At 40.9% G+C, this 22,965-nt stretch overlaps 2 protein-coding genes across 2 annotated transcripts in view; both read right to left on the bottom strand.

The window, feature by feature from the left end:
- Positions 1-447, bottom strand: part of paqr6 (progestin and adipoQ receptor family member VI) — a 31,617-nt gene extending 31,170 nt beyond the window's left edge. The window contains exon 1 of the mRNA XM_042424004.1: positions 288-447. Within this exon, the coding sequence (XP_042279938.1) occupies positions 288-348 (61 nt within the window). The 5' untranslated portion in view covers positions 349-447. The remainder of the gene's footprint in view (positions 1-287) is intronic.
- Positions 448-1,540: 1,093 nt separating this feature from the next.
- Positions 1,541-22,905, bottom strand: smg5 (SMG5 nonsense mediated mRNA decay factor). The gene is made up of 22 exons (XM_042424281.1): positions 22,477-22,905; positions 20,954-21,052; positions 18,232-18,355; positions 17,325-17,481; positions 14,069-14,158; positions 13,522-13,611; positions 12,108-12,186; positions 11,892-12,017; positions 10,749-10,817; positions 10,177-10,409; positions 9,766-9,903; positions 8,453-9,370; positions 8,140-8,309; positions 7,980-8,055; positions 7,385-7,560; positions 6,845-7,003; positions 6,590-6,649; positions 6,089-6,248; positions 4,966-5,056; positions 4,803-4,877; positions 4,562-4,700; positions 1,541-3,015 (listed from the first exon to the last, which is right to left on the bottom strand). The coding sequence occupies exons 1-22, from the start codon at positions 22,539-22,541 to the stop codon at positions 2,932-2,934; spliced, it is 3,378 nt and encodes a 1,125-aa protein (XP_042280215.1). The 5' UTR covers positions 22,542-22,905; the 3' UTR covers positions 1,541-2,931.
- Between the last annotated feature and the right edge of the window lie 60 nt (positions 22,906-22,965).

Here is a 22,965-nt window from a genome sequence, read left to right as displayed (position 1 = left end):
GTAACCGAATAAAAACACTACTGGATCCCCCAATGTCGAAATCCCACCTTCAGGGCAGAGACTCTTTTTCCATTGGATGTGCCAAAGAAAGAAACCTTGTGTTTCACGATCAGGAGACAAGGCAGAGAGGACAAGAGCTCAGGCATCATTAACATATCAGCAAACATGGATAGCATTGATTAAGAACTAAATACATTGCCATTTCTACCTACTTGTATGCAAGAAAATGATTAATAAGGTGAACAAAAGTCCAAACAATCCCCAAAGACAAATAAGAAGTTACTTACACATAAATTCCAGGCAGGCAAGACATTTCCCCACTGCAAGTACAGACCCCTGCATGGACATTTCTCAGACAAGATCACAAGCGCTTTTAACTAAGTTATAAATCTAACTAATGGGTTTTTTGCTTGTTTAAACTCTTCATCCTGTCCCTGCAGCCCAGTGCGTCCACTCTGAATCCCCGCAGTCACACAGCTTCATGAGCTCACAGAAAGAGGATTGCTTTGGGTCAGTGAGGTTTCCCAACCCCCTTACCCAGCAAAAAATGGGCCAACACCAGTGCCAGCCATCTTCTATTGGGGTGGCACTGACCCTGCTGCCAGGGGATTGGTTATTCTGTGTGCTCGGTCAGTGGTGGGCATGGGGCCCGGGACAGAGAGAGAAACAAGAGACTGAAGCAAAAAAAAAGACAAAGAATGGCACATGGAGGCCTAGTTCTAGAGAAGAGCTAGAAGCGGGGGTCCCTGGAAAGACTTTAACATCTAGACTTGTGAGGGTTCAGGTCAGACAGGTTGACTGTAAGTTTAGATTTGTACCGAGGCTGCATCTGACAACTATTTTCATTATCAATTATTCTTTCAATTAGTTGTTTCGTCTGTCAGACGATAGTGAAGAATTCCCTCCACGGTTTCTCTAAGCTGAGGTGTCCAATTAGCTTGTTTTGTCCAATCAACAGTCCTGATACTCAAAGATATTCAATTTACAATCATACAACAGAGAAAAGCAGATCTACACATTTGATTTGCTTGAATAAAAAATTTGAAAAACTTACTGAGAGAAGATTCCAGCAGTAAGCGAGACAATATGCTGGAGTTTTCCCTCATTTTTATTCCAGTTGTGCTTTCCTCCCACGCACCTGTCACATATTGAGTTGGCAGGGACTTTTTTTTTTTTTCAAACATTAGAGATGCTGAAATCAGACCTGAGGGGTACTTAAGTAATTTACTGTATTATTGAACTTCCAACTAAGTAGGGAGACTTGTGAGAGACAAGTCAAAAGGTCAAAAAAGGTCAAAACATCCTGACTTTTAATCCTCGTCATGGGCTGTGCTGCAAAAACGCTGCATCTTTCCCTGCCAGGTGAACACCCACATCTTTCAAACTCCGCTTCATGTGTAAAATTGGTGGCTTGCTCCTTTAATTTCAGTACTAAAATAGTACACACACACACACACACACACACACACACACACACACACACACACACACACACACACACAACTAGAGAGGTCACACAAGAATGATAAAACAGAAGTCATAATCTTAAATGAGTCTCTTTTTATTGTTCAATGCATGACCACACACATATACTGGATTTCTTTTGCACTGTGCATGATGGGACAGTCACTATGGAAATGGTGATGTAGATGGGATACATTTTAGGAGTTTTAAAGGGGTCCAAACACGATCCACATTCCTCAGGGAAAGTCAGGCGGCCCCCTCTCTTCTGAGTCTCCTTGATGACTAGCTACAACATGAAGCTAATCGGCTCCTAACTCCCTCCTCCCTCTAACATAACACCTTGATAAATAAATTCTGGATTATAGTTTGTTTTTTGTTGTTTTTTTTTTTCCTTTTTCAGAACTGAAGGACTTGTTCAGTGGATCAACGCACGACAACAACCCTTTCCCTTAAACATTCTTGCATATTTCATTCAGCTTGAGCTTACAAAAAGCAAAATAAACAACATCATTTGGGTACAAAAATAAAATCCAAATTAAAACCTTTAACAGGGTAACACCTGTTGTGTGTTTTTTTTTCCTTTTCTCTTCTCATAACAGAGATAGCACAATACATAAGTCACTGGTCACAAAAGTACACCGCAAAAAAACAAACAAACAAACAAAAAAAACAAAACCAAATAAAATAAAAAAAAGCCACATAGGAAAGAAACCAATCCCGGAGAAGTGTACATCTGTCTTCCTCAACCCTTCCTAGAGGGCTAAGAGCTACGAGACCCTGGTTGTTTTTGGAAGGCTGGAAAGCTTTGGGTGTCAGGTAGACAGAGTGCGTTTTCTCTATCTCAAAGTTGTCTTCATACACCCTCGACTTTATAAAAAATGCAGCCCCTACCAGACTCACACATCCTTGACCCTGTTTCTCAAATACAGACTGAAGGGAAAGGGGAGGAGGGAACGGAAATCCAAACCACTGCTCTAAATATCTATATGGATTCATCTGAGCGCGTGAATGTGTTTATATGCGTGTGTGTGTGTGTGTGTGCGGTTTTTCTCTCTCGACATGTATTGTACTCATTTGCTAACATATACAGTGTATTCCTGGTTAGGGTGTGAACCAGGGGCACTTAAAAAGTTGTGTTGCGTTCCCCCACCGTTTCCTCACCCCCCCGACCGCTATGGGTCACTCTTTATGTTTAGGTTTGGGAGTGGGAGGTGGGAGATCTGCTGTTTCTTATAGCGCCGTTTTTTCGCCCACTTTTCTCTTTTTTTTTTTTCCTCCACTGTATTTACTTTTCCATCCCTCTAAGCTTTAACTCTTTCCTTTGATCCATCTTTCTTTTGAGTTGTTTTTTTGCCTTTTGAAGACGCAGATACACACAGAGCAAAAGAGTGGGAGAGAGAGAGAGGGAGCGAGTGTTGTGATCGATCAGCTGTTTCGCAGCACCAACAGCTGCCCCCCTTTGACCTCTCAGCCAATCTCCTTCCACTGCCGGTAGAACTCCACGATGTTCTTCAGCTCCATTCCCGCTGAGCCCGCCACCTGGATTGCCGACTGGCAGGGGGGAAAAAAAGCCATTAAAAACAACATTTTCCCAACACAAGAGAGGAGGAGGATTAAGAACACCTGTAATACCTAATGGTTACAACCTACAAACCATAAAGGGGGTCAAGTATACTTCAAATGAGGTGCTTGTTGGGTCGTTGAACAGCGTCTGAAACCTGTAAATTTGTGAAACAGATGGTCCAACTAGCTCACCTCCTATATGCAGTAACTGGCCAGGTGTGTGAACTTCTCTTAAACCCTCTTTTTTCTCTCTTTCTGTCACTTTTCATGTGTACAACCAAGCACAACACTATGAATGCTTTCAAGGAGAGTGTGTCCACCAAGCGTGCGCCGTTATCCCCGTTTGTACTGTTCGGCGCGTCTCGCCTCTCTCTTTGACAGCAGGCTTTTCATCCTGCTTTCATGTGTGGTGTAAACACCTTTTAGACTTGTATGAATGACACTAACTAGGTTGTTTGAATTGTGCTGAAACCTTAATGGTTCTCAGAACCCTCGAACACTTTAATGGTTGTATTTCTGCTATTGCCTCACTGTTACTACATAAAACGTATTTGATAAGGATACTTTGAATTTTGTTATAAAGAATTATGAGAAAAATATGTAGTGAGCGGGATACTTAAGAGTTGAGAAACAAACTTAAAAGAAGCAACTATTTATATTATTGATGAATAGTTTAATCTCTGGAATGTTAAAAAACAAAAAATAGTGAAAATTCAAAAATTCACGTTGATGTCTTCAGTTTGCTTGTTTTGTCCGACTCTCATATTCAATTGACAATCATTTATGACAAAGAAAAACAGCATCACGTACGAAAAGCGGGAACCAGAAAATGTTTGGTATTTTTGCTTGAAAAATGACAAATGATTTTTTCTTTTATCAAAACAGCTTACAATTAATTTTATGTTGATCATCTGAACGATTAATCCTTGCAGCTCTAGTTACATGATTTTTAAACACGTAATTAATTGATGTGAAAATGTGAAAGTTATTGTACAATTGTTTTCTCAATTAAGCGATTGATCTTGTAGTCTATGAAGTGTAAAAATTTTTTGGAAAAAAGTACCCATCACAATTTCTCAGAGCCCAAAGTAATGAGTTTAACTGCCCTGTTTTGTCAGACCAACACTCCAAACCCCAAATATATTTAACTTACTATAATTTAAGAGAAAGAAAAGCAAGTGATTCTTACATTTGAGAAGCTGGAACCAACAAGTGTAAATGAAATGAAAACAAAGTAATTTTCTGTCAATCGACTTATAGATCACCTAATTGTTTCAGCTCTAGTGTCGCCTATTTTAATGTCAACAAACACTCTGAAAGTAATTTTTAAAAAATTTAAGAAGATTTCTTGCTGCACAATAAACACAACAAAAGTTGATTCTGAACAGGAACAGAGCAGTGATGAAAAGAGTCCCGTTAAGACAGATCTGTAGTAAAAAACAGCAGAATCTGAAGTCCATTAAGCTTTGCTAGTCTTGAAAGGAAATGTCAACTTGAGTGTTCGGGCCTGTAATGTAACAAGTGAGTGACTGACCTTCATCGCTGCTGACCGAGTGCAAAGCTCTTCCACTTGATGGCCAGTAAGAATGGTCACCATGCCGGCTGTATCTTCATCTCCGTTGCTCTGGGAGACCGTTAGCTGACGACAGCTATCCACCATCCTGTATAAATGCCTAGAAATAATGAAGAAGAGCGATCAAAACAGAAGTCATTTTCATCCAGTGAGCATGTTAGAAAACAAATAGAGGTAACAATAGAAGGGCAGCAAGGCTTACCAGGCTTCTATGTCCTGCCTTTTCAGTTTATCTCTTTCAAAACTTCGACCCGACTCCTTCTGGCAGCGTATGTACCTATAGAAGGATGTGATAAAGAACGTTAAGAACATTTAAGAAATCCCTAACAATCATCAATAACCATACCTTTACTACAAACACCCACCTGTTGCCTTTGCGAAATTCAGACTCCAGGAAGCGGATGCCATCCCTCGCACCAGCATTTTCCTTCTTCAGTCTGTCAAGACCATCAATCACTACAACACAGAAGCAGTCTGGGTTAAGTACCTGAGCAACAGTTATTTCAGGAAATAGGCTGACTCAGATTGAGTATGAATCTGAATCAGAGATCCAATTTGTTAACTGAGAAAACATCACTATTAAAGCTGAAATCAAACTTATTTTGGTTAAAATATCAAGATTTTATGTCATTGCCGTGGGCTAGTGTTCACACTGGCACAATGTCTATATGCTGCTACTCAGTGTTATTGCTCTGGGTAGCAGCTCGCTACATTTCTGTGTGATAATGTGAAATTAAGTATTGTTCAAACCAGAGCTGTCGCACCACCAGTGACAAGTTTAGGGCTGCAACTAATCAATTATCAGTTAATCTACTTTTTTTCCTATTAATCAAATAATTAAGTCTATAAAAAATTCTAAGAGCCCAAACTGACCTAAAATGCTTGTTATATCTGACCAACTACTAAAAAAAGATGAAAAAAATCAGCAAATCCTCACATTGGAGAAGCTGAAACCAACAAATATTTGATATTTTGCTTTGCTTGATTGAACTATTTAAACAATTAATTGATGTTCAAAATGATTGATGATGAATGTTGTGTCAGTTGAGTTAAGCTGTCACTTAATTAACTGACTGTTTCACCATACATACATTAACATTTTTGTAATTTCATGCATTGAAATCAACAACCAGACATGGAAAGACAAAATATCTTAAAAAAGGTGAGAGTAAACATTGGGTTTTAACTACCCTTAGACTTGAGAATAACAATGTGTATATATTGTTTTGGATAATGTTGCTGTTAGTGACACTGTGTTGCCTGATAGGTAACATTACGTGAAATCACTGAACCAAAATTTTAGTCATGAAATAAAGAAATAATCTATAATATATTTTGCACAATTGTCCCTCTCTACAGTTAAATCAGAAAAACCACCCTGCAAGTCACTGAATCCCCGTCATTACTCCTGTTCTCCAGGGGCCTGAACCCAACACACCTCACCGTCTCGCTGCTCAGGACAGATAGAAGAAGAGGCAGAGCACCGACCTGTTCGTGGGATGATGATGATGAAGCAGCCGCTGCCTGCCAGCTGCCGGATGAGGTTCAGATGCTGGCAGAGAGCAGCTGTGTCTGGCACCAGGTAGGGAGACATGGATGACTGGGCCTTAGGCTGCTGAAGGCTGCCCTCTAGCTGCGATACCTCCAACTGCAAGGAAGAGACCCAACAGCTGATGATGTGCAATTAATGTAGAATGTATATATGTATATGGTTTTATGGTCACAGGAATATATTATAATTATCTCAGTGTTCACTCACTGCCTCCATCAAAGGAATGTGCTGAGTATTCAGTGAGTTAGACTGGCTCGTTCATGTTAATGTTAACTAAACCATATCACTCCTAGCAAACATTATTCCTCACACTAAATTACATGAAACTGTATCTAAAACTCCATAAAATGCACACTAGAAACTTGGTGTTTTTGCAGTGATGAATGGTAAACACAGCGAGGTCAAACAGTCAGTAGACAGAGTGGTAATCTTCAAACCTGTAGTCGAAGCTGGGCCATGTCTCTCATTAAGCGATTTCGACGAGCCTCCTCTTCAGCCTGGACATGAAAAGATAAAAGAAAGGGGAGTTAAACTCTAAGGCAGCTGCTTTATATACAAATATTTTGACTCCATGTCTTTCATTAAACATTTGTCCCATTTTTTGAGGTCAACAGTTACACAACGCCAAAGAGGGACACTTGAATTCAGGTCTCCTGCAATTCTTCTGGTCGTTCTGTTCAGATGTTTCTCACCATTCGGAACTGGGCCTTGGCCTGCTGCACCAGATTATCCTGTTCGGATTGGCTGATGCTGGTGAAGATGCCCGCCTCCGGGTTGAAGTGCAGCACGTTGCCCTGGAGATTAGTTAGGAAGTGCCCAAAACTGCGAATACAACACACTCGCACCACACACTGAAAGAAAAGAGAAAGAAGACTTATATAATTACGCCTGTTTTATACTGTGGTGGATAAATCAACTTCACAGGACTTTTACATGGACTGGACGTGGTGACATGTTGGTTAGTACACATTTTAACGATGCCTATGGTGTTTCTTGTTTTGTCTCATCGACAGTTATTGGCACTGTTTTATATTAGCACAAAGATGGAGTCTATTCCATTGTGTTTTATGGGTTTGGAAAATGCTGGACCATTAAAAAAAGACACACAACTAGCAAAAGTCTAAGTCTCATGGTGGAGCTAATGCTTTTTTTGTGTATTACAGTGTTCTTAATCCACACTGAACATCTTTAAAATCTGAATCCTGTGTGTGTGTGTGTGTGTATCTGTGTACCTCCTGCAGGGGGCTGAGGGACGGGTTGCGACGAGTGAAGTCAAGGCGGCGGTGAGCTACGTTGAGAGCAGGCAGATGTCGCAGAGCCAAATCCTCGGGCAGCAGCAGACTCTGGACCAAACCGGGCTGCTCACACTCATTTAACAGCTCTGTCACCTCTGTGTTGAGACCAAGCTCTGCAATACACACACACGGATTCATAAAATAAGCTGCTGACTCAGAGAAACAGTCATAAACGGGTAAAAACAAGGAGAGAAATTCAACTGCATGAACAAAAAAAACCCTCAAATAACAGATTATAACTTGCTTTTTATCATTATTATACGCAAATGTGTATCATGTTTTAATACAGCAATGGTACAACTAAAATAGACCAAATGATAAATATAGGAAATTGACTACTTGTTTAATTGCTATGCTTTATTTTCACATTTGCCGTTTAGGCCATGCTTTCTTCCAGTGTCTGTGGGATTAGAAGTGAACCCAGTGAGGAATAAAAACCTCTGAAAGCTGTAGTGGCATCATGTAACCATTGAGCTATACAGGCCAGTGACAAATAGAAATCTCTATACAACGCAGTCAATAAGTAACTCACCAGCCTCAAGCATTTTGCTGCCATCTGGTAGCAGGTTGAGCAGCACAGACAGTCGGTTCCACAGGCTTTGAGAACTCTGGACGGAAGAGAAGATAATAATTTGTTAAACATACTCGTACGAGGTCAATGTTTCACAAAGCGGGAGATTATGTCACTTTACCTGCGCACACATGAGGATAATGTCAGTGTTTGTCCTTAGCCAGTCCACAAAGACCTTCACCACCTGGATCAACCCTTGATTGGTCAAGATCTCGAGCTTCTCTAAGAGCGTTTTCTCGCTGTGGACTGATTGAGTACTGTGTTGGCTGCCTTCTGAGTCAGAGTCCAATTCTATTAGGAGTAGGAGGTGACAACAATCAAGCAAAAAGAGTTTAAGTTATTTGTGAATCCCTTAACAGGAGAACAAGAAATCCTAAATAAGGTACTAAAAATGCACACGAAAATAGAAAACAGTGAGGCAAATAGCACGTTACCATTTTCATTGGTTCCGTTGGCAGTACCGGGGTTTATGTCGCAGGGAGAATCCCCGGGGGGAGGGGGTGTCTCTTGGGAAGGGGGAGCAGAAGTGTCAGTAGGGGTGGGAATCCCCGAGGAAGATGAGGCTTGAGGCCTCAGCAGCATGTTGCTGAAGGTTGGCGCCAGGCGGAAGCAGCGCTTTGCCTGGAAGAGTTGTGAGGACATGGCCTGAAGGTTACTGCTGATGCTGGGGTCACTGGGTGTCAGGGGCCCGTTGGTGGTTGGAGGCGTGTCACCGTCTCTGTACCCTCCTTCTTCCTTAGGTTGGTCTTCGTCTTCCTCTTCGTCCTGGTGCTCCCGGGCCTGACCCTCCAAGTTGTCTGAGTTTTCTGTGTCCTCCATGTCTTCCAGGTCTGAGCGAGACTCCTGGCTGTTCATGTCTGAGTCAGTCTCTACATCAAACGCCGTTCCTCCTTCCTCCTCCTCTTCTTCGGAGCCACTCCCCCAGCTGCCCTCCTCCCCCAAGTGGTCTCTCTTTGTCTCCTTCCGGAGAGAGGAAGGATTGGGAAGAGATCCGGTCGAGGTGCCACCCGTTGAATCGGTGTGGCTCCTTCTGTGGTCATCGTCATCTTCATCATCTTCGCTCTCAAAGCCTTCGCTCAGGTCGCTTTCATCCTCTCCTCGACCGTCCTTGCGAGCACAGCGGCGTCTGCGGAGTCTAGAGAGGCGGGTATACTTCTTCTTCTGCCTCTGTTTGTCAATTTCCAACTTGCACTGTTCGTCCACGCTGACATGCTTTTTAGCGCCAACCCTCTCGCAGCCATCTTCATCCTTCTCTTCCTCCTCATCTTCTTGCTCCAGGGAGCCATTCTGAAGAGGTTTCTCATCGGTGCGATCTGCGGGCGGAGCGGACAAATCCCTCATCTCTAGGTCATCTAGATGAGAGGAAAAATAATTCACTGCCTTTTGTGTTCTCAAGACGTTTCCCTGAAATCTTTTACTTGCAAAGGAACTAACTACATACTACGCTTTTACTACCATGTCAGAAAGAGTAAGTGTTTATCTTTAAATTTCTCTTGACAGTAAGCCAAGTTCTAAGTGTAGAAACACATTGTATAAGGTAGAAACTTCACATACCGCTGTAGTTCTCACACAAGATGTTCATTTTAAAACACAAAGACCGGCACTTTAAAAGCTAAGAGGTGTTGCTGATAAGGATAAATTGGGACTGACTTCCTGTACTATATTGACTTATGAGGCATAAAATTACTTCTGGTTGCATTTAAGTGCCTTTTCGTCTCGATATACGGAGACAGGAATTTCCTCTCACCTGTGGCGTCAGTGTTTAGTGGAGGCACCTGGCTCTCCGCTTCCTCCAGTTCAGCCTGCAGCCGGATGTTCACGTGGTTCACCAGATGGGAGAACAGGGCCAGAGTAAAAGCTATGGATGCGCTGTACTGCTTGGATCCTAAGGCCAAAATGTAGCACAAAAACTGTTACAATTTGAAATGCATACGACTGTTTTATACCAACAAAGCTCCTGATGATAACCATTTTCACAAGATAGCACTTCCTAGGGTAAACAAATTTCTCCCATAGCGGATAGAAATACCTAGTTTAATTATCAGATTCTATTTTTAAATTTCAAGTTTGTGTCCAAATTTCAACTTGGGAAAAAAAGAATGTCAAACCTAAGAACACAACAACTATAATTTTCACATAACATCACACAAACACCGACCTCCCCTCTTCAGGCTGTGCACCACCATCAGACATGTGACCACCATCTTGAAGACCAGGGTGTCAGGCAACACAGGGCAGGAGCTGTCGGCAAGCTGCTGCTGCTGCTCCTCTTCTTCCTCGCTAGGGGAGTGGTGAGCACCGCCATGTGTTGGTGGCGGCAGATAGAACAGCACCAGGTTGAAGTCCTCCAGTACCGACTGGCAGAGTGAAGTCAGCTCCGTCTCCATCAGGCTTCATACATAGAGAGAGAGAGAGGGGACAAAATACGTATAATTTCACAATGAATAATACAAACAACAACACTGTAGTGTATAAAAAAGGAGGCATAAGACTTTGCCTGCGTTCACATTGTTGTGTCCCCTGGATATTGTTAAGTTAACCTCTTTTAACACTTTACAAAACAGAATATTTGACTTGACAGATTTAATTGATGATAAATAAAATATACATAAAAGGCTGTTCATTCAGTCTTGACATACCAATACAATCATTGAGGATTAGATGTTTATTTTCACCGTGGTTCTACATAAGTGTAGGGACAGTTTAATGTAAGACAGCACAAGCGCTCACCTGTTCTTGGGCTGCAACAAGCTCTGGAGGTACATGAAGCTCACCAGGAGACGCTTTATGTCTTTTGATCTGCAGTAAAAAAAAAGGCAAAGGAAAATCATGAAAATGATTACAGAGATTATGATTCTGTATTAAAGTTGTTCGAATCAAATTTAGCTTTGCTCTTAAATTGGAGCCAGCAGACAGTTAGCTTAGTATAAAGACAGGAAGCGGGAGCAAACAAAGGTAAAAATGTTTTTACATTGAACACACCACAGCTATTGTGTTATTTGTGCAAATGAAACAAAAGCAGCATTGTTCTGTGTCCCGGTGGCAAAGCATTCTGTAATCTTATTTGCTCCGTGCCGAGTTGTAATTCAAATAGTGATGATGGTAAATAAATTGTGCAAAAGAGCCATCAAATACTAATCAGAGTGCAGCTTAACAGATGAAGCTAATCATGTGTCTTTTGAATGTTTTGGACACCATCATGGACATGCCAAATAACATGTAATTCATCAATACTTTGTTCCAAAAGTTATTCTTTTCTTCTAAGCCCCGGGCAATATCTGCATCTGCTAAGATGCTACTATCATTTGTGTGCATATTTGTCTTTTTCCTACTGAATCCTGTTAGTTTTGTTGCTTCAACAATCTCATTTCCCCCACAAGGATCATCAATTATCTAATCCCATCTGCAGGGAGATGCTGCTTTATCCCACTGCTGGAGAGATTGCCTTTGTGATTCAAATGGAGAGCATGCAAGTTGGTAATTACATGAAGCCCCAGATGTCAATTGGGACTAGATTAAAATCACTCTTGGACGTCAGCAAAGTGAAGTCAAAATAATACTTCAGACTGGATAGCCAGTAAAAACACTGGTAACACTGGTACCATTGCCGTCCTGAGAGGGTTAATGATCTAAGAGGAAATACACATCAAAAAGACTTTGGCTGCTCTGGTCTACTGTGAACTAAATTATGCAAATTTATACCAAGTTCTTCTACAAATAATAAAGTCCAGAAGAAAAACTGCAAAGCATAACATTAAGAGTAAACTCCAGTGACTAGATGACCTGTAAGCACCTTTTCACAGCTTTTCTTTGGACTCAATCTGGTTATTTATTATTTATAGTATCCACAGAATTTCTGAGAATCCTCCTCACCTTTGTCGAGATGGAGACAGCTTCTTCATTTCCTGCTTCTTCACTTGGTGGTACATCTTGGCGGCTTTGTCAAAGAGGCGCTTCAGGTTGCCGTAGGCACCCTCAAAGGGGGTCTCTGACTGGATGCTAGCACAGATGAAATACTATGTTAAGACCTGTAAATTATCCAGATCTGGTTCAATTTCTAACAAGACAATTAACACAAGTATTACTCACCAGCGCAGGTAGTAGTAGGTTGCTTCAACATTGTAGAACTTGCTCCCTGCCAGTGTTCCCAGTTGGTTAAAAGGCATTCCTGTAGACAGGCCGGTGAAAAATTGAGCGAACAGGTTAACGTTTATTTCCAGATTAACCTCATTTGGACTCAGTCATTATGTAATGTGCACTGCTTAAACTGAAAACATACAGATGATGCCTGAGAAGATACTGAGACCACAAATAACTTCAGTAGATTTGTAGTAATGTTCCCTTCTTTTAAAATTTCCAATCAATATTTCAGACTATATTGCAAGTCTCTTGAACAGTAGGGAGCAATAATCCTGTTGGAATTAATCTGCACGTTTGCATGTATGACCTTTGTGCAGGCTTATTATAATAATAATAGGACAGCGTGGAGGTACATGTTCACAGTATTTAGAGGCAAGAAACTATCATACATAAACTACTGATATCAAATATGTGACCTCAGCCCCTGGTTGGGTCAGTTTTTTTGCATTTACACAACAGAGATATTTTATAACTAACAGGAAAAACCTGTAATGATATCTGATATTTAGTTGACCTTGTGTGTTCTTTCAAGGATAATAGCAGCAAGGGGTAAAAAAACCAAAAAAGTAGTAAACCCACTGAAGCCACACAAACACACAAATATATATTTGTAATTACTGTCAGCACCTCCAAATCTCACTAATTAACAAGTTACATCTTGTTTGCTTCATGTGTACAAAATCCCAAGTGTAAAAATGACAATTTGCCGTTTTACAAGAGGTTATGTGCTGAACTATTTCTTAGCCAGGAGCAGTTGCCAGGCAACCAGCAGTCACTCTGGTTACAAGTTACTGCTCCTGGTCAAAACATATTCAGGCGCATAACCTCATAAACTTTTTAAATGGATTAAACAAACAAGTAATATAACATGTTAATTAATATGCTTCAGGAGGTGATGACAGGTAGATTTTGTTACCTTTGGACAGAGCAAAACTGGCTGTTGTGCCCTGTTTCAAGTCTTTATGCTGAGCTAAGCTGAACGGCTGCTGGGTCCAAATACATATTTACCATACAAACAAGTGGTAAGTCTTCTGATCTAACTCTTGACCAAAGAGCAAATAAAGCGTTATTTTCCAAATGTCGAGCTATTCCTTAAGTCGTATTTGAACACAGACTGTGTTTGCAATCTAAACATCACTTTATCAATATTTGTTAGCTTTATCTAATGACAACTGAATTTAACATTTTTGTTCTGGCTACTAAAACAATCACACCTGAATAAAAGCCTTTCCGCAACTTTTTTTTTTTAGAAACAAACATTATTTCCCCCTAATCTCTCAGTCCAGAAAACACAAACTTTACCTCCGTGACCACAGGAAAAGCAGAGTGACGTGTTAAGTAGCTTTATATGACAGTCACTCACCTACGTGTGGCATGACAGACAGGGCCTGATGGTAAAACCTCTCTGCTAGCTGCTCAGCCTCCACTCCGGCCAGTTCATTCTGATAACGGGCTGCAGAGGAAACAAACAACATTAAAAAACAGTAAAAAGTTAAAATAAAAATGTTCACAACAGGCAAAAACACTTCCTTTGCTTACAAAAAATCAATATACCCACAGAGACTCAATTATTTATGAAATGTTCTGGGACACAAATGCCTCAGGCTAAAGTAGTGACATTTTCACTAATTAATTCAAATTTTTGTTTATCTATCAAAAGGCAAAAACCTAAAATGGCACAGACATAATTTCATTTGCTTGCAATGTTCAGTTAAATAATGTCAGATCAATCAAAATACCAATATCTCTTTATCACGTAAGTCCAAACCGACCAAACAGCTCGCAGCCAATTAAAGTCTACTGCTAATGCCAAAATTTCCCACGCTGAATGACACACACATTCTGTCTCACACCTCTACAGGCTAGGCAGAAAGATGAATTAATTGCATACTCTATTATCCTGTTATTACCTAGATCTCCAAGGTAGACCAGACAGCGATGACAGGCCATCTGTGCCCACTCCATCTCCTTGGGGGTGGCTGACACTGGTTTCTTTCGGCCTGTCGGGAACATCACACGATGCTTTTTTTTTTTTTTAATTTAAATTCAGGCATTTAGCTGATGTACTTCTCCAAAATGACTTGGGAGTTATATAACGAAAGAACGAGCTTAAATTCCAGCAAAGCAACAGAGTGTCCAAATGTGAGACAGCACCTAGATCATGTGAAACACCATTTCTCTGTCTCTAAGGTCTTAATGTGCAAAAGTGCTTTTGTTTTAGTTGGCCAAGAACTATGCATTTCTTACATTTCTTGAGATGATAAATCGTCACTTCATGCAGGAAGATAGGATTATGCAGGATTATAGACCCCATTTATCCCTGATATTGTTATATGTATCTGGGTATCAAGTGGTGTTGTGGCTCCGATACAATCTAACGTCTGTGCAAATAAAATCTGTACAGTGTTTTTTTCAAAAACGAGTAAGTAATGGACCACATAGAGGAAGACAAGCTCTGAGGTAAAGAGTGAGTACAGACTGTACAGTACCACAACCACAATGTGACCCTGCACCTGCCTGTTTGCCTTTGCCAACACTAGACGGATTTGGCATCTCTCCACCTATTTGTCTGCTTTACATAGTAAAGGGGAACACTGACATCTGATACGGACTGAATTCAGACAATGGACACATGCACACTCTGTGTACACTCACCAGCCACTTTATTAGGTACACCTTCCTAGCACCAGGTTGGACCCTCTTTTGACTTCAGAACTGCCTTAATTCTGGAAACTTTCCTCAGGGATTTTGGTCCATATTGACATGATAGCGTCACGCACTTGCTACAGATTTGTCAGCTGCACAACAATGATGAGAATCTCCTGTTCCATCACATCCCAAAGGTGCTGTATTTGATTGAGATCTGGTGACTGTTGATGCCATTTGAGTACAGTGAACTCGTTGTCATGTTCAAGAAACCAGATTGAGATGATTTGAGCTTTGTGACATGGCATGTTATCCTAGCTGGAAGTAGCCATTAGTAGATGGGTACACTGTGGTCATAAAGGGAAGGACATGGTCAGCAACAATACTCAGGTAGGCTGTTGCATTTAAACAACGCTCATTGGTACTAAGGGGCCCCTAAGTGTGTCAAGAAAATATCCCAGACACCATTACACCATCACCAGCTTGAACTGTTGTTATAAAGCAGGATGGATCCGTGCTTTCATGTTGTTTATGCCAAACTCTGACCCTACCATCTGTATGTCGCAGCAAATATCTAGACTCATCAGACCAGGCAACGTTTTTCCAATCTTCCATTGTCCAATTTTGGTGAGCCTGTGTGAATTATAGATTCAGTTCCCTGTTCTTAGCTGACAGGAGTGGCGCCTGGTGTGGTTTTCTGTTGCTGTTGTCCATCTGCTTCAACGTGTTTTGCATTCAGAGATGCTCTTCTGCATACCTTGGTTGTAACAAGTGGTTATTTCAGTTACTGTTGCCTTTCTATCAGCTTGAACCAGTCTGTCCACTCTCCTCTGACCTCTGCCATCAACAAGGCATTTTCACCCAGAGAACTGCAACTCACTGGATATTTTCTCTTTTTCAGACAATTCTCTGTAAAGCCTAGCAATGGTTGAGCGTGAAAATCCCAGTCGATCAGCAGTTTCTGAAATACCCAGATCAGCCCGTCTGGCACCAACCACCATGCCATGTTCAAAGTCACTTAAATCACCTTTCATCCCCATTCTGATGCTTTGTTTGAACTTCAGCAGATAGTCTTGCCCATGTCCATATGCCTAAATACATTGAGTTACTGCCTCGTGATTGGCTGATTAGACATTTGCATTAACGAGCAGCTGAACAGGTGTACATAATGAAGTGGCCGGTGAGTGTATATGCAAATGTGTGATCGCATTGTTCATCATCCGGAGAGCGGGAGTGCATTTCTAGGTGGGGTACCGTTCACATTTGAACTGATATCGGTACCCAATGGTTCCTTTTTTCAGTACTTTCCTTTCTCTGTAACAAAAATGTCATTTCAGTTGTAAAAAATAAGTTCAAGCTTCTCAATTTCAACATTGTTATTTACTTAGAAAGTTTTGTTGCATAAGGTAAAATAAACAATAACAAATAATAAAACAAAAATAAACAAGGTAAAAAAGGTGTTTAGGCTTCCTGTTGGACATGTGCTGTTTGCCAAAAATGCACGGAAAGTCTGCAACTCTTCATCTAACATCTCACTGTGGCTGTTTCTACTTGCACTGTTCCTTTCTGCAATATGTCTAACTGATCCGTTGAACAAATATCTCCAGATCTCTAATGAAGCTCCACTAACTGCGATAAATACATTTAATTTCCTATAAGTTCTTCACAATAAAAGCCTTCTGCTTGTTTGTCAGTGGAAGGCTTTTAATATGAAGCAGCAACAGGAAATGTTTTCATCAGCAGTAACTTAACACAACGCTGATACGACTGAAAGTCAACAAACAGTAAAATATGGCTGATATTCGAAAATACAAACACGAACAAAGGAAAGAAATTTCACGTGCACGTGTTTGTTAACTAGAAGGGATTTTTCAAAAGGCCCATAAGGAATCACATCATTATTTATTTGAATTCACAACACAACCCGCTCTCAGAGTACTGAAATTTGGCACAGACTGATCTAACGTTACTAGGTACTCGATAGTACTGATGTAATTCAGTCTGTACCCTCAAAAGCACCAAGTTCGGTACCCACCTCTATGCATTTCAATACCAGCTGTAAATGAGGTCAAACCATTCATTGGATAATTTTAGATTTTGTGCAACTGTATCAAGACCACAAGTTTCTAAACACTCATAATACCCATGCTGAATGGAATGTATAACCCTTTTCATTTCACACTAAAATGGGGAAAAAATGTTTACTCTACACGGGTCTGTGGATTGAAGTTAATTTCTCACTAGAATAGCGTGCATTAGAAACTAAAACAATCTATACTGTAATTCTAAATAAGTGACGTCATGATTTTCAAGACCTCTAAAATCCCTGTATAATATTTAACCGCCATATTCCACAACCATTTTATTCTTAGACATTAAAATGAAGCCTTCGGACGAGCAGACAACCTGTTTTTATGTGTGAACGTTACGCATCCTCGTCACAAACATTTGACTGTACTGATGTGTTTGAATGTTCTGTGCATGTGTGTGAATTTGTGTTTTTTTTTTTTTGCATCTGACCGATCAGCGGGTCTGTGACGTGGGTCCAGTCGATGCAGTCCTGCAGCTCCAGCTGGTAGTGTGACTGGATGTAGAGCAGCAAGTGCTGGTAGAAACCCACACCGGCGATCAGGTGTGTTCGGTAGGCACACTCCAAAGCGCTGCGACTGTGGATGTGCTACAGTGAAGGAAAGAGAGGAACCAAGGCATTAAAGATATTACCAGAACAACAATGATAAACATGATCTATGTAGCACTTAGGCATATATATTTTAGTCTACAATGTGCACCAAAAAAGGCACAAAAGCATGGAATACTAAAATATACCCAACATGCATAAAAATGGCAATTCAGAGACATTTAAAGCAAAAGAAAAGTGGCTCGCAAATAGAACCATTAAAAAATATATAAGATTAAAACTGGCAAACTTGTGAATATTATGTGGGAATCTAAGAAGTTGAGTTTAAAGAAGAGACTTCTTAAATTACACACATGATTAAGACAACAAATAAGCAACAAATGCTTAAAAAAAAGTTCTAACACCATTCACAATTTCACTGATTTAAAATTCACAAGTATCTGAATCACAGTTTGATGTGTGCAACTCAAGCTTTGTACATTTTTATAAACCAGTTCAGCCCAGAAATGATCTGGCTACATTTGATAACAGCAAGGATGTTTGGTGGTTTTTCTATGCTGGTCCAGTAGCAGAGAAAAGTGCCAAGTGCCATTTTTAGCTGTGCATAATATAAACAACTCTCGGTACTCTATGAAGCATGTTGCGTGCAAGTGACCATGAAATGCTAGATGTCAGAGCAGAGTTAACCTTTATGTGGCAGCCAGGATGTCAAAGCTAGCCAACAACAGAAGAACGGGTTGGCTAATACATGTAGAGAGGCTGGTTTTCCACTGCTACAAGGCCAGTTACCTTCTTGTTGGTCTTGATAACCTGGATGACCTCGTAGTAAACTTTCCTCCAGAGCAGCTCCTCAGCCTTACGGCCATAGTCGACGGGATGCAGAAACATCAGTTTCACGCAAAGTTCCCTCAACCTGGAAACACGCAGAAAGACAACAGACATTCAGGAGGTAGCTTTGACAAGATTAGATTAGATTTGACAAGTGGACGAATGAGTCAAGTTTCACATGAAAAGGTGGGCCACACAGGAACACAAACTGATTATTTTGTCTAGTCAGAAAGCCCTTCCAGATGAACATACTCTCTGGTTCCAGCCTCTCAAGTGTGAAGATTTGCTACCTTCCTTTGTGACAGTAGACTAAATATCTACAGCTTTGGAAATAGGGCCAGTATATTCTGTCAGATGTGCATCTTCCAACTTCCTCTTTCTCATTTTGAGCCATTTGTTTGTTGTATCCAGTAAGCAAATAAACACTGCAATCCTTTACATGCAGCATATCTCATCGTCTCTCCTTTGAAGAGATGCTTCTCAATGCTTCAGTGCCAGAGAGGATAATGTCATAGCCAACAATATTATCAGCCTCATCTTGCGCTGAGGTGCCAAATTATCCCATTTGCTCTGCTGACACTAAATTATGTCTTGGGGGGATCTGATCATTAGTGGAACCTCAAAATACAGGAGTGAAATCCTCCTGAAATGCACGGAGGTTGCGGTGGAATCTGGTCGCTGTTCTCAGAGGTGGTCAGGAAAGCCCACTTTTGTATTGTAGTTTGAACACACATGCAGCCTGACCACACTGAAGGCATGTTTAGTCAACTTTTCAGTCCGCATAAAGGCTGACAAAACTCCCAAACTAGTCACTGACGAGACCACCAGGATGAGATACCACCTCCTCTTTCTCTCTGGCTCTGTAGGCACGTGTCATGCCTCTCTCTCACAGTTATTTCCAACTTCCCTTTTCTCATTTTGAGCTTTTTGTTCACTGTGTCCAGTATGCAAATAAGCACTGCGATCCTGTTCTCTAGCTGTACGACTGAGAGCAGACAGATTAGTTAGTTTTTGTTTTGTTTAATCTGACAGAGGTTACAGTTTCTCACACATAAAATCAAATGGTGATATCAATCGCAGGTGTGGACTCAAATCTGACACGCTTCTTCTACAGCTAAATATGAACTGGATCTTCAGAGCTTTCCATAAGCGCTGGCTCCAGGCCAAACAGCCGACTACTCATCAGTAGTCCAGCTGGCCACTTTATAATATTCATTTTTGATTCTAATAAAACAGTTTTGATTAACAAGTTGCAATTCGCTATGCATGTACATTTACAACCACTAGTCTCTGCTTCAAAACAATGCGAGCATGATGATAGAGAAACATGCACATCTGTTTGTATTAGTCCTGCCCCCACATGCTCTATATGAATGTTTGACAGGGGACATCCTGATTAGACGGAATACTTCAGAAAACACTGGAAAACACCGGTAGCAGCAACTTGACGATTGCACAGTAAGTGTTAAAGTCCACTGAAAGCGCTACGTTTTCCATAAACGCCACATAGATGTTTATGGGCTTAATGAGTGAAAGAATGAATGAACTATCTTTATTTATATTGCCCTTTTTTACAACAGAGCCATCTCTAAGCCGCATTGCAAACACATGTAAAACAGGCAATGTTGGCAAAGTAACAGTCATATGAGGAAGACGTAGACTATGCCTCAGCATCACACTCAGGATGACAGTGAAGATGAAGATGAAGATGACTAGAAGTTGAGTTGATTCAGTAGATTCACATGATTTGAGTCAAGTGATTCACATGTTTGTTATTTTAGGGTTATTTTTGGCATAAGTTTATTTTAGAAATAATTGAATTTAAAACCAATACATAGGCTAGATAAGACATGGCATTAAAAATATGCCCCCCCCCTCCTTAGAATAATCTTGTTTATTTTCAGTGAATAAGTGTGCACTTGTTTATTTCTAATAAAACCATAGATTAATCATCATTGTGGCATGTCTTGTTAACCTTAAAGTGAAGGTGTCAATAAATAAATAAGAGACTGTGATAGACTGTGTGGGCTAAAACACACTAAAAGCCTAATTCTCCTTTACAATAATTCACTATATGTTTACAATCAGGTAGGCAAGCTCATTAAAATAAGCAATAATTAAGATCAGTGTACATGACAGAATAGTGGCATTAAAATGTGCCAGAAGCCACCAAATTTGGGCTTTTATGACCCCCCTAGCTGCCTACTTTTCCACCCTGGCTGGCTACTCCATATCCTTGTGGAAAGCCCTGGATGTTGATACGATCTGGACAAGTCTGACCAGGGAGTATAAGCTCATGGAGATGCTCTGGGGCATATCAGACAGCTTAACAAAGAGCCATCATTTCAACTGAATGGACAGGAGGTGAAAGCGATGGCGACTTGTTGATAGTCTACATTTATACACATGTGAAATCATAATTATGTTCATGACAGCTGTATAGATGATGCTTCGACTGCATGTAGCCTTTGATCTGCATGTTATACTACTGGGGCCCAGATCACAAAAGAGATTTGCAAGCACTGCTTACCCATGCATGAGTGGTAAGTATGGTGTTTCTTTTGATTAGTCGAAATTAACACTAGAGGAAATTTTCTCATGTCGCAGCTTTCATGTTGCAAATGAGGTGAAACAGGCCCCTGATTCCTTTCACACACAGTTGTTCTGAGACAGCTGGACGTACTTGTTGCGAAGGCTGATATTCTCCGGCTTGAAGACCTCTCTGTAGGAAGCTTTGCTGCCGATGATGACATCCAGCTTGTGCACAGATTCCACCACAGCCCTGGGTAACATTGGGCAATAGAAAGCATTAGAATATTGACAAGGTTAAAGGATAGGTTCACAATGTTTCAAATGTGTTTTAAAGCAACAGTCAGGTGCCCATATGAACACAGAAAGAGGTTTTCCTCGCTGTAGTCGTTCCTCCTGTTCATACTGGCTGTTAAAAGATCCCCTTCAAGTAGAGTTTTAATATAAGCGATGAGGGCCAAAATCAATGTGTCCACACATTCACTTTGAGCTAAAATGTATTTAAAAGCTTATCTGAAGCTTATATGAGGCTTCAGCAGTCTGAGTTATTCATATCATGTAGATATCTGCCACACTTAGTCTTTTTAGCATCAAATTACCTCTTTGTGTTTCCTCAGAAGGTGTTTTCCTGTTCAGCTGCAGTGGAAATATATTCACAAAAAGAGGGACTTTGCAGTAAATAGAGTGTGACATCAAAAGACATCTACTTTATTTGACTCATTTTGATGGTTTAAGTTTCATATTAGCTTCAAATAATCTTTTAAATACATTTTGTGTGAGTTTGGCCCCCATCACTTACATTATAAGGGATCTTCTAATGGCCAGTATAAACAGCAGAAATAATTATGGCAAAAAAAAAAAAAAAAAAAAAAAAGATATTTCAATGTTCAGTTGGGCTCCTCACTGTTGTTTTAACAAATACATGAAATAGTGTGAACCCTTCCTTTAATGCTTTTAACGAAACATTTAACAATAGATGTCAGGCTGACACAGAAAAATGCTGCACGCCATTATGTTAGCAACCAAAATCCTTTCTGTTTCACTTCTCTGTCACGAAGGAAGCTACCTCACCCAGAGCATGATGATGAGTGACGAGACAATTTAGCTAATGTTACACTGGCATGTTGGGTTAACCCATTCTCGTGACAGGTTGCTGAAGGGAAGAAGTGGTTCCCAAAGTTATTTTAGACCATGGCTCCCCTTCAAAGGAAATTTTTTGTCATAGCACCCTGAGCCACCCAACCCCCGATATAACTTGCATAGCTTATCATTTTTACACCATATTATATTATTTTGCTATATTATATAAATGTGAAGTATATTACTATGCTATATTATATCAATGTAAAGTTGAATAATATAGGCTCATTCTAAATCATTTAGAATAAAAGCCAACAGGTGCTGTACAGATTTACTGATAAATAATTTTGCTAAAACAATACTTAAGATGTACAAGGAAAAACAAACAAAGAAACAACCCCCCGCGTCCCCTCCCCAAAAAAGGCTGCTTAATGTGAACATGTAAGCTGCTGAGGTGGAGAGAGAATAAATGAACAATGATATGATTAATCTCACGGCACCCACATTGAGAACCACTGGGTTAGCGCTGAACTAGCCAGCACAATAACGTTCAATTAGCACCACGGTTAGCTCGGTTAAACGGCCTCGCCAACTTACCTGTAAAGCCGCTTGATGAGAAGGACTTTTGCCTCTGGCTCGCTGTCCTGCCCCGGTCCACTCATGTTTAGCGACTCGCCGGTTGTCTGATGTCACGCTCCAGCGTCTTCTCGCCGTTTCCTCCACACCACTCGCCCCGCAGTTGTCACGGATACTCGGGTTTGTTCCCCGGCAGTGACACCCGTGTTGATAGGCAGCTAGCGCTAGCTGTCGAGGTAACGTTAGCTTTCCTCCCCTTCCCTCCCGAGTCTCTTTCGTTTCTTGTGTCCTTTGGCGAGACCCCCTCTACCCATTCGCTCTGAACACCGGGTAGGAGGGGCTGCCCGGAAATTTACGCTCTTCCCGGTCAGCTAAAACGCTCTGATATGCTTCTTGTGTTGTTCCCTGTTCCAGCCATTGCTACGAAGGCGGCCATTATTCCTATCAGGCAGTGACCGCCTGAATAACGCGAGATTACGGAGCACACTCATGAGATTACATCGGGGGGTT

This window comes from Thunnus maccoyii, chromosome 10 (assembly GCF_910596095.1).
Source record: "Thunnus maccoyii chromosome 10, fThuMac1.1, whole genome shotgun sequence".
Classification (NCBI taxonomy): Eukaryota; Metazoa; Chordata; class Actinopteri; order Scombriformes; family Scombridae; genus Thunnus; species Thunnus maccoyii.
This window is presented reverse-complemented; position numbering and strand designations above follow the sequence as displayed.